We start from the raw sequence: 11,056 nt of genomic DNA, 5'->3' as shown, positions 1-11,056 counted from the left end.
CTTCACTATCCTGTCTACCTGCGACTCCACTTTCAAGGAGCTATGAACATGCACTCCAAGGTCTCTTTGTTCAGCAATACTCCCTAGGACCTTATCATTAAGTGTATAAGTCCTGCTAAGTTTTGCTTTCCAAAATGCAGCACCTCGCACTTATCTGAATTAAACTCCATTTGCCACTTCTCAGCCCATTGGCCCATCTGGTCTAGATTCTGTTGTAATCTGAGGTAACCCTCTTCGCTGTCCACTCCACCTCCAATTTTGGTGTCATCTGCAAACTTACTAACTGTACTTCTTATGCTCGCATCCAAATCATTTATGCAATTGGACCATCTTATTGAATGGAGCAGACCTGAGGCACCAAATGGTTGTCTCCTCCAATTTCTTATGTTTTATTTGATTTCAAAACGATAGTAAGCTGCCTAGAATTGAATGGCCCTCTAGGACATTTTGGAGGATGCTTAAGAGTCACCCACATTATTGCATCATGCTAGACAAGACGTCCTTCATTAGTGAACTTGCTGTGTTTTTATAGCAAATCAGTAATCAGCAAATAGAGATGTACAAAATAGCAAATCAGCAAATCAATCACTTTCACTAATTGTGTACAACTCTTCAGTAAATGAGAAGACAAATTATCAGGTGGCAGATTTTTAAACAAAAATACCAACTGAATAATTAGATAATCAAGATGGAGACATTCAATTAAAAAGAGTTGGAACCTTGCAATCATATGATCTAATTAACTGGCAGTGTAACATTACTACAGTATTAAGAAAAGGAACCGTATGTAGAAATGAACCATCTGAAAGGAAACAGTCCTCTCCAGACCCTACCAGAAGTTATATCTTAAACCACTATAACTGTCAGTGGAAAAATGGTCTTATAGTTTGCTCATTCACCAAGCACCACAATGTTCATAATTATATTACATGCACATACAAACCTCAGATGTAGGATAAAATCTAAAATAGAAAGTTACACAAATGGGAGAGAAAAAAGTTGGATCCAACAGCAGAAACCAAATGCGCCAAGGGGTCACAAAGCACAAATGAGGCACAACTATTCTGGATTCTATTCCTAGTTAGGTCAACAGAGTTCCAGCAGAGTTAAAATGGCCAGTCAAAAGAATAGAACAATTACAATAAATCTTTAAATCCATTACTAAGTTAGCATTGAAACTCAGTTTCACTTTTGCCTGAAATGGCACTGGATTTGAAAATGTAAGTAATCATCTGGATCTGCACAACTAAAAAATCCTTACATACACATTTCACTCTGTATATACACTTAGTTATTCAAAGTTAGCAACTTCCAGTATTTAAAATCCAAGATGATAATTTCATCCTCCTGTTGTACAGCAGAATAAAAACTGTTTCATCAACTAGGGTGTTGCATAATACTTCCAGATACAAGAATCTTGTTCTGCTAAACTTGTGCATTCTGAAGAATGCAAGCAGACAAAATCATGTGTCTGGACACCACAGACTAGACACTGGACAAATCTGAAAAAATGTTAACCCACAATTCTAACTGGAATTAAATCAAAAACTACACTGTAAAAACCAACACAGTAGGATCACTAATGATCAGATTGGCTTTCAACTTCCAAATGAGTGAATAATTTGTCATTTTATTAAATTTTCATTTGATTAGGTGAGACATGCAGCTGGCCATTCAGCCCATCTTTTTGTTAAAATAATCAAAAGTTAATCCCACTACTCTCTTCTCTTCCCACAACCTTGCATCTTCTGCAAATTTAAATATGTACTTCAAATATTTATTTCACTTTGCATCAAACTGTGGTGATTTGTGGCAGAAATAAAACTAAGGGATGGTTGTCTATTGGCAATGTTAGTGCACCTATAATCCAGAGTAAAAATGAGTTCTGAACAAATGAGTTCAAATCACAGGATAGCAACTGGAGAAATTTAAATTCAAACAATTTTGAAGTAAATGATTTTCTTTATAATAAAGTGGAGCTGAGAATTATCAGATTAGTCATGATCTCATTGAATGGTGGAGCAGATTCAATGGACCAAAGAGCTAGCTTCTGTAATGCCGGGTTCCTGTTCATTCATTCATTTACATACTGAGTTTCTGCCTCTACTACCCTTGCAAGTAGTATTTTTCAGATTCCCACCACCCTTCTAAGTGAATAAAAATTCCTCATATCCCCTCTAACTCCTACTCCTTAAACTCATGTCCCTGGTCATTTGATCCCTCCATTAGGAGAAAGGTTTTCTTTCCCCATTTACCCTGCCTGTCTCTCATTTTATACTTCTGAATCATATTCCCCCTCTGTCGTCTCTGTTCCAAGGAAAACATTCCAATCTGTCCAATCTCTCTTCATAACTGAAACTCTTCAGTCCACGCAATATCCTGTCAGATGTCCTTTTCACCCTGTCTATTGCAATCAGATCCCTCCTATAATGTGGATGCCAGAACTGCACACAATTATCTAGCTGTGGCTTAACCAGTTTTTTATACAGTCTCCCTGTTCTTAAACACTGCCTTGCTCACAAAGGCAAGTATCCCATATACTGCTTCAACACTCTTTACCTGTCCTGCTATCTTAAAGTATTGGTTGGCACGCTTATCAAGTTCTCTTTGATCCTCAGTGCTTCCTAGGCTCCTATCATTTAACATGTATTCCTTTTTGTTGCTTGTCCTGCTGAAATGCATCACCTCACACTTATCCAGATTGAATTTCATTTGCCACTGATCAGCCCATCGGAAAAAATCCATTTGTGGTGTCCTGTAATCTAAGGTGTCCTCACTATTTGTCACCTCATCGATATTTGAATCGTCTGCAAACTTGCTGATTAACCCTCCTAAATTAACTCGTTTATATTTGCCTCAAACAGCAAAGGTCCCAACATTGATCCTTTCAGAATCCTTCTGGACACAGGCTTACAATCAGAAAAATTCCCTTGACCATCACCTTCTAGGTCTACAGTTGGCTGAGTGGCAGGAAGCAATTTGCCAAATTTCCTTGGATCTCATGAGTGCTTTTGCTATCAGTCACCATGTGCAACCTTATCAAAACGCTTGAAGTCCAAATAGACAATGTCAAATGTATTGCCCTCACATATACCCACCTGGTTACCTCTTTTAAAAAGTTTAGTCAAGTTGGTCAGATATGACGTCCCTATAACAAAATCATGTTCTTGATTAATCCCTGCCTCTCCAAGTGCAGCTTAATTATTTCCATCAGAATTGTTACCAATAGTCTCCCACCTTTATGGTTAGACTGTCTGGAGTGTAGGTTTTTTTAATGAATGATGAAACTACTTTGGTTGTGCTCCAGTCCTTGGCGTCTCTCTGTGACCAGGGAGAAATTAAAAATTGTCAGCATCCTGGTGTTTCCTCTTTTTGCCTTGCTTGGCAACATTGGATGCATTTCATCCAGCCCTTGAGATTTATCTACTTTTAAACCTGCTAGACTATTCATGAACCTCCTATCCAAATATAATAGTTTATTTAAGCCTATCACTTCTTTCTCCCTGATTTCTATTTCCACATCCTCCTCCTTTCTTGTGATCACCAACACAAAATATTCTTTTAGACTCCCTCCTACGTCCTCTGGCTCTATGCACAAATTACAACTGAGGTTCTTAATTGGCACTATGCTTTCTCTTGTTATCCTTTTACTCTTCATATACTTGGGAAATAATTCAAATTTTCTTTTATTTAACCTATCTTTATTCTTTAATGCCTCCTTTTTACTTTCCCAATTTCCTTTTTAAGTTCCTCCTTTCACATTCTCCATACTCCTGTATGGCTTCTGTTATTTGAGCCCTCAGTATCAACCTTCCTTTTACTCTTTATCCAATTCTGTACATGTCTTGATGCCTGCGATTCGATGAATTTGGTGGTTCCACCCTTAGCTTTGAAACATGTTGGCTTTGCACTGAGCTTATATCCTCCTTGAATGCATTCCACTCCTGTAAGACAGGTCTGCCTGAAAGTATCTGCTTTCAGTCTGCCCAAATCATACTTGATCTTATTAAAATCAACTGTCCTCCAGTTTAGAACTTGATTTCTGGCCCATCCTTGTCCTTATTGCTATCTGCACAATTGTCCCCCACTGACACTTCAACTACTTGCATGGTTTCATTACATAAAGTCCAGGACATGTTAGGCCTTTTACATACTGGCTATATCCATCTTCTAGATGCATTTTAAGAATGCCGCGCTGTCTAAACCTTCTATATTGACTACCCCAGTTAATGTGTGGAAGTTGAAATCTCCTACTATTGCTACTCTAATCATTTTACATGTCTCAAATTTGACGAATATCTGCTCTTCTATTTCTCTCGGCCGTTAGAAGACCTATAATACATTCCTGTTTGGTTTTTTATGTCCGTATGGCTAAATTTGAGGAACCTTCTGAGATGTCATCCCTCCTTATTGTGGGTGGCACAGTGGCTAGCACTGCTGCCTCGCAGCGCCAGAGACCCGGGTTCAATTCCCGCCTCAGGCGACTGACTGTGTGGAGTTTGCACATTCTCCCCGTGTCTGCGTGGGTTTCCTCCGGGTGCTCCGGTTTCCTCCCACAGTCCAAAGATGTGCAGGTTAGGTGAATTGGCCATGCTAAATTGTCCGTAGTGTTAGGTAAGGGGTAAATGTAGGGGTATGGGTGGGTTGCGCTTCGGCGGGTCGGTGTGGACTTGTTGGGCCGAAGGGCCTGTTTCCACACGGTAAAGTTATCTAATCTAATCTAATTTGTAATTGACTCCCTGAACAATATTGTGACACCCCCTCCTCTTTTTTATCTCTTTCCATGTCTCTCCTGAAGACCAATATCCTGGAATATTGAGCTGCCAATCCTGCCCCTCTCCCAGTCATGTCTGTGATAATGAAATCATACCCCCATGTTTTAGTTTGTGCCCTCAACACATCAGTCTCCTTGCATAAAAATAAATACCATCCAACTTTGCTAAGTGCCCTTGTGCCTTAACTAGCCTATAATTTCTATGCCTTCTTGATTGCCTTGCTGTGCCTTCTAATCTTGACTGTTCATCTCCCACTATTGAACCTTCCCTTAGGATCTTAACCCACTGCCAAGTTAGTTTAAACTCTTCTCAACAGCACTAGCAAACCTCCCTGTATGGATACTGGTCCCATTCAGTTCAGGTACAACCTGTCAGCCTTCTACAGGTCCCAGTGTCCCAGGATTCTAAATCTCTGTCTCTTGCAACCTCACTCTAGCAACTGAATTAACCTCTTTCTATGCCAACTTGATGTTGGAGGTGTTTGACTGAGGTGGATAAAGTCAGGAGTTACACGACACCAGGTTATAGTCCAACAGGTTTATTTGAAATCACTGACAAAGCAGCAGCACTCCGAAAGTTTGTGATTTCAAATAAACCTTGGACTATAACCTGGTGTCATGTGACTTCTGACATTATACTAACTTGCATGTGGGACTGGAAGTAATCCAAGCATTGCTACCTTTTAGATCCTGTTTTATAATCTACATCCTTGCCTCCTAAAATCTGCTTGCAGAACCTCATTCCTTCTGGCAATGTCAATGGTACCAATATGTCTGCTTGCTATTCCCCTTCAGAATGCCTGCAACTGTTCATTGATATCCCTGATCCTGGCACCAAGAAGGACCATGCCATCCTAGAGTCTCCATTGCAGAAATACCTTATCTGATTGAGGCATACAAAACTGAGGGACTGTTCCCAAGGCAAATGTTTGTAAGAACATAAGTTCAAGGTGATGAGCATGTGGTTTGGAGGAGATCTGAGAAAATTTTATTTCGCCCAGCAGGTTGTAGACATATAGAACATACTGCCTGAGAAGGTGATGGAAGAAAGTACTTCAGGGAGCATCTGGATGAGTACTGAAAATGTTAGGGCATAGTAGGCTATGGATCAACTGCAGGTGAATGAGATTACTGTAGTTTGGCGTTTGCCGGTTGGCAGAGAAGGGACAGTGGGTGGAAGGGCATGCTTATGTTTTATAACACTATTAAGAGAATGTATACCAAATCCAATTGAGAGTTGTGACTCAATAAATTCTAAAGGCTCTAGATAAATATTTGTTAAATATTGATTTCTGATGCAAATATGAAATATGCTATCATTTTACATCATACGAAAGAATTGAAAGATTCCAAAAACGTTTTTCTGCAAGTTACCTATCCGGTTGGAATACTATATACTTTACAAGTTATTTTTGAAAACAGTCCAAGATATTCAGTTGTCACATCAGGGCAGTCTGTTAGAATATGTTTAGTTTGTAGACAGGGAGCATTAGTATAATAATGACCCGTGTCATTTTGGCATCAGTGTAATGCTAAGGGGACTTGATAAGGTGGCTGCTGAAAAGATGCATTCCCATGTAATAAACGGCAGAACAAGGTCACAGTTTAAAAATGAGGTCTTTGCTTTAAGGCAGAAATGAAGGGTACATATTTCTGAGGGTTGAGTCTGTGAACCTTACTTCCCTCATAAACGATAAAGACAGGGTCATTGAGTATTTTTAAGGAAGAGGTGGGTGGATTCTTGACTAACGAGGTTTTGGTGGTAGGCGAGATTGTGGTTTTGAGATTATGGTCAGATCAGCCATGATTTTAACAAATGGTAGGATCATAGGATCATGAGTAGGCCATTCAACCCCTTGATTCTGCTCATGACCATGTCCTTCCATCCCTCTACTGTCTTTACATTGTCATCTGCTCATCTGCCATATGATATTGGATATGCAGAGGGATCTTCAACTGAACAGTGGAGAAACTGAAGCCATGATGTTTTGTCTTTGCCGCAAACTTTATTCTTTACCTGCTGATTCAGTGCCTCCTTTGCCAATTGTTTGTCATTGAACCAGACTGTTCACACTTTGTATTAATTTGTACCCAGGGGAGAACCTCCAAACGTAAAGCCGTTCCATCTGCTACGCCTGGTCCTATTTCTTTCTTGTCTAGCTTCTCTTTGTTAAATATTGATTTCTGATGCAAATATGTTTCTGACTCAGTCTCAGTACCTGACTCTGGCATCATCTGCTGCTTGAATTCTAGTCCGTACCTTTGTTAACTTGAGACTTGACTATCCCAACTGACCCCTGGTCTTGCTCCCAGTTTGCACCAATATGAACTGGAAATCATACAAAACGTTGCAAAATTATCTTTGCAATCTCACCTGGCCCTCCAACTTTGCTGGGTGTCCGTGCTGCTCCAATTCTGACCTCTTGAGTTTCCCTGATTTCAGCTGTTCCACTGTTGGTGACTGTGTCTCCTGCCTGAGCCTCTTGATCTGAAATTCCCTTGCTAAACCCCTCTGTTGTCCTTTCTTCTTTTAAGACTTGCCTTAAAACCTTTGACCAACGTTTTGGTCTGTGAAGCATCTTGCACTTGGATAAAGGTGGTAAATAAATAAATAAATACAAATTGTTGCATGTGGTATATTGATACTGATCTCTGATCTTTTAATGATTGATTGCAAAAGAGTAGTTAATAATTATCAATTTATTAATTACATAAGCCTGTTGGATTAGGGTCTATTTACTGTCTAACATTTGATTATTTTTAAAGGAGTTGGTGCGACTGTTACAGCAAACATTGAAACATTCCCAGCAGGAAAAATACTTGTTCAACATTGGTACTTCAGTGGATGAAGGAATGTCTCAGCTTTTGCAGCAGAAAGACCACCAGATAAAGGCCCTCAATAATCAGCTGGATCACATTAACCAACAGAAAGACCACTTGGAGCAAGAATTAAAAGGTTTACAAGATAAAATGACTGGGCTCAATGACCAGCTTACCATGTTCCGAGAAACCATTCAAGCCAAAGATGAAGTGATTATGAAATTATCACGGCAGCTCAATGAATGTGAGAACAATCACCCGCCCCCCTGTGTCTTCTCAGGATCTGCTCTAGCACCCTCTGTGTATAAGGAACTGCAAGAGTTGGATACTCTAAAGGTATCAAATGCCATTCTGATGTCTGGACCTTATTTATAAAACTGTCACTTGTGGCTACAAATAAAGCAGATATCTCTCAAAAACTTGAGTATCCTACTCACCCTGTTAATGTCTTGAAAAACAGGAAAACTTCACCTTGAATTTACAGCAGTGCAGACCTGCCTTTCTCTAATCTGTCTACGCAGAAGTTTCTGCTCCTCATCAACTCCGCTTTTCTGTCTGATTATCTCAACCTGCAACACATCATAGATAGTGTAATAGATAGTGAACTGATTCCAAAAACGTAAATGGAGGTAGGTGGTAATTCAGACTGCTGAAGATGAAAGTGGTGCCACTGTTATTCACTGTGCACATAATTTATGAGCTCAACTATCAAATATAATTTCATAATCTGCAGATGTCATCAAATTGGGGAATGTGGTTAATGCTGAAGAAGGCAGTAACAAAGTGCAAGATTTTTAGGTTATAAACATAGTTGGCAAATAAATTTAATAGTAAATTTGAGAAATGCTTTAATCCAGATTAGAATGTGGAACTTGCTACCACTTGGAGTGGCTGAAGCAATGAACAGAGACACATTGAAGAGAAGCTAGACAAGTATTTCTTTTGGGGGGCTGGGAAGGTGCGGAGGAATGGCCTTAGCCTTGGCCTACTCTCGGTCCTATTTCTTTCTTGTCTAGCTTCCCTTGAATGTATTCTATAGAACATCCTCATTCTTCCATCTCACACTTTATTTCATTTTCCGATTAAACTCACAACCTAAAAGTCTTTTACTCGGTTACTGCTTTCTTCAGCATTAACTATATTTCCCAATTTGATGACATCTGTGGTTATGAAATTATATTTGATTGAGCTCATAAATTATGTGAACAGTGAATAGCAGTGGTTTCTATAGGGACTGTTGGGCACCACTTCCATCTTCAGCAGTCTGAATTACTACCTACCTCCAGTTACCTTTTTGGAATCAGTTTATTATTTACTACAGTTTTGGACTTTTTTTGTCACAAATCTGCAGTGTGCTGCCTTTATTGAAGCACTCTAAAATCCATGCATTGTTTTTGTCTACTGGGTTTGATTCCAGTTATGCAATTGAGAATAAATGGTTGTTTAAACATTGCAGATTTGGTTCTGTGTCAGTCTTGTATAGGTTATCAAATACAAACTGACTCCCATTACACCACTTTTTTTTTTTGATTTGCTTTCACCCATTTGGTATACATGTATGAGTGTTGGGAAAAATTCAGACTAGTATGTGTTTTTGTTCTGACAAGTATATCATTCTATTTGCTATTGGTCGGTTAACTCCATTAACTGGACAATGATCTGCAACACAAACTGATGTCAGCAGTGCAGGCGCAGTTCCTGCACTGGCTAACGTTACCATGATGATCTCACCTTCACAATTGCCCCTCACCTGAGGTGTGGCAACCCTCAGGTTTAACTCACTTCCAGTTGCCTGTGTCTCTGTGGTCCTCTGGGACTATTGCAACTTTACTTTTACCTGGTTTTGAAGAAAGCTGGAACACTACAGAGGCACAGATATTTAATTTTATTCTGCTCATAAGCATGTGAGAAATCAGTCTTATTGATCCTTGGTTAGAAAACATAAATGATGTGACCTGTGCGTTATTTTGTTTTCTCTCTCCGTTTTTCTCCCTCCCTCCCCTCTGCTTCTCCAATGTACGCATGAACATTATTTTCTATTATTTGTTAATTCAATTTGCCAATAATGGAATGTCATTCAAAGTTTGAGAGAAGATTTGTAGCTTGGGTGCTCGTTGTTGTGGCTCTGTTCGCAGAGCTGGGAATTTGTGTTGCAGACATTTCGTCCCCTGTGTCGGTGGCATCCTCAGTGCTTGGGAGCCTCCTGTGAAGCGCTTCTGTGATATTATCTCCGGCATTTGTAGTGGTTTGAATCTGCCGCTTCCGGTTGTCAGTTCCAGCTGTCCGCTGCAGTGGTCGGTATATTGGTATACCCAAAGGACTAGCCACGTTACCGTACATCAAGAGCATTTCCAAACTGACAGCCAGACTACTGCGACCACTAGGACTCATAACAGCACACAAACCAACAGCCACTCTCAGACAACAACTCACCAGAACGAAGGACCCAATACCCAGCATGAGCAAAACCAATGTCGTGTACAAAATCCCATGCAAGGACTGCACAAAACACTACATAGGACAAACAGGAAGGCAGCTAACGATCCGCATCCATGAGCACCAACTAGCCACGAAATGACACGACCAGCTATCCTTAGTAGCCACACGCAGATGACCAGCAACATGAGTTCGACTGGGACAACACTACTATTATAGGACAAGCCAAACAGAACAGCCAGGGAATTCCTAGAGGCATGGCACTCATCCACAGATTCAATCAATAACCCAATATACCGACCACTGCAACTGCAGCTGGAACTGACAACTGGAAGCGGCAGATTCAAGCCACTACAAATGCCGGAGGAAAGATCACAGAAGCGCTTCACAGGAGCTCCCAAGCACTGAGGATGTCATCTAGACAGAGGACGAAACGTCTGCAACACGAATTCCCAGCTCGGCGAACAGAACCACAACAATGGAATGTCATATTTTCAAAGTATCCATTATTCTTATTTCTCTCTCTAGGACAGTCTTCAAGGTTATAAGACACAGAACAAATTCCTTAACAAGGAGATTCTGGAACTATCTGCGCTTAAGCGGAATGCTGAAATGAGGGAGAAAGCTCTAGAAGCAAAGGTATTTTAACTTATATTTGTATCTGGATTAGTGTAAAATGAGGATTAACTCTTTGAACCGTTGGCTTTAAGATAAGTAGTTTATTTCTTAGTATTAAATGCTAATTCTCACTAATTTGCATTCATGCTGTAAATAGAACATTAGACATAGAACATAGAACAATACAGCATAGAACAGGCCTTTTGGCCCACGATGTTGTGCCGAACATTTGTCCTAGCTTAAGCACCCATCCATGTACCTATCCGATTGCCGCTTAAAGGTCACCAATGATTCTGACTCTGCCACTCCCACAGGCAGCGCATTCCATGCCCCCACCACTCTCTGGGTAAAGAACCTAGCCCTGACATCCCCCCTATACCTTCCACCCTTCACCTTAAATTTATGTCC

The 11,056-nt window shown here is 40.2% G+C and overlaps 1 protein-coding gene across 4 annotated transcripts in view; it reads left to right on the top strand.

Moving 5' to 3' along the window:
• The window catches only part of tbc1d2b (TBC1 domain family, member 2B), a 161,623-nt gene that overhangs the window by 102,820 nt on the left and 47,747 nt on the right, over positions 1-11,056 (top strand). For all 4 annotated transcript variants that reach the window (XR_006309806.1, XM_043680142.1, XM_043680144.1 and 1 more), the window contains 2 exons: positions 7,541-7,930; positions 10,559-10,669. Coding sequence is in view for 3 of the 4 variants with exons in the window: in XM_043680142.1 (XP_043536077.1) it covers positions 7,541-7,930; positions 10,559-10,669 (501 nt within the window). In the remaining variant the exon portion in view is untranslated. The remainder of the gene's footprint in view (positions 1-7,540; positions 7,931-10,558; positions 10,670-11,056) is intronic.

Source organism: Chiloscyllium plagiosum, chromosome 40 (assembly GCF_004010195.1).
Source record: "Chiloscyllium plagiosum isolate BGI_BamShark_2017 chromosome 40, ASM401019v2, whole genome shotgun sequence".
Classification (NCBI taxonomy): domain Eukaryota; kingdom Metazoa; phylum Chordata; class Chondrichthyes; order Orectolobiformes; family Hemiscylliidae; genus Chiloscyllium; species Chiloscyllium plagiosum.
The sequence above is the reverse complement of the archived record's forward strand: the minus strand, read 5'-3'. Positions and strand labels throughout refer to the sequence as shown.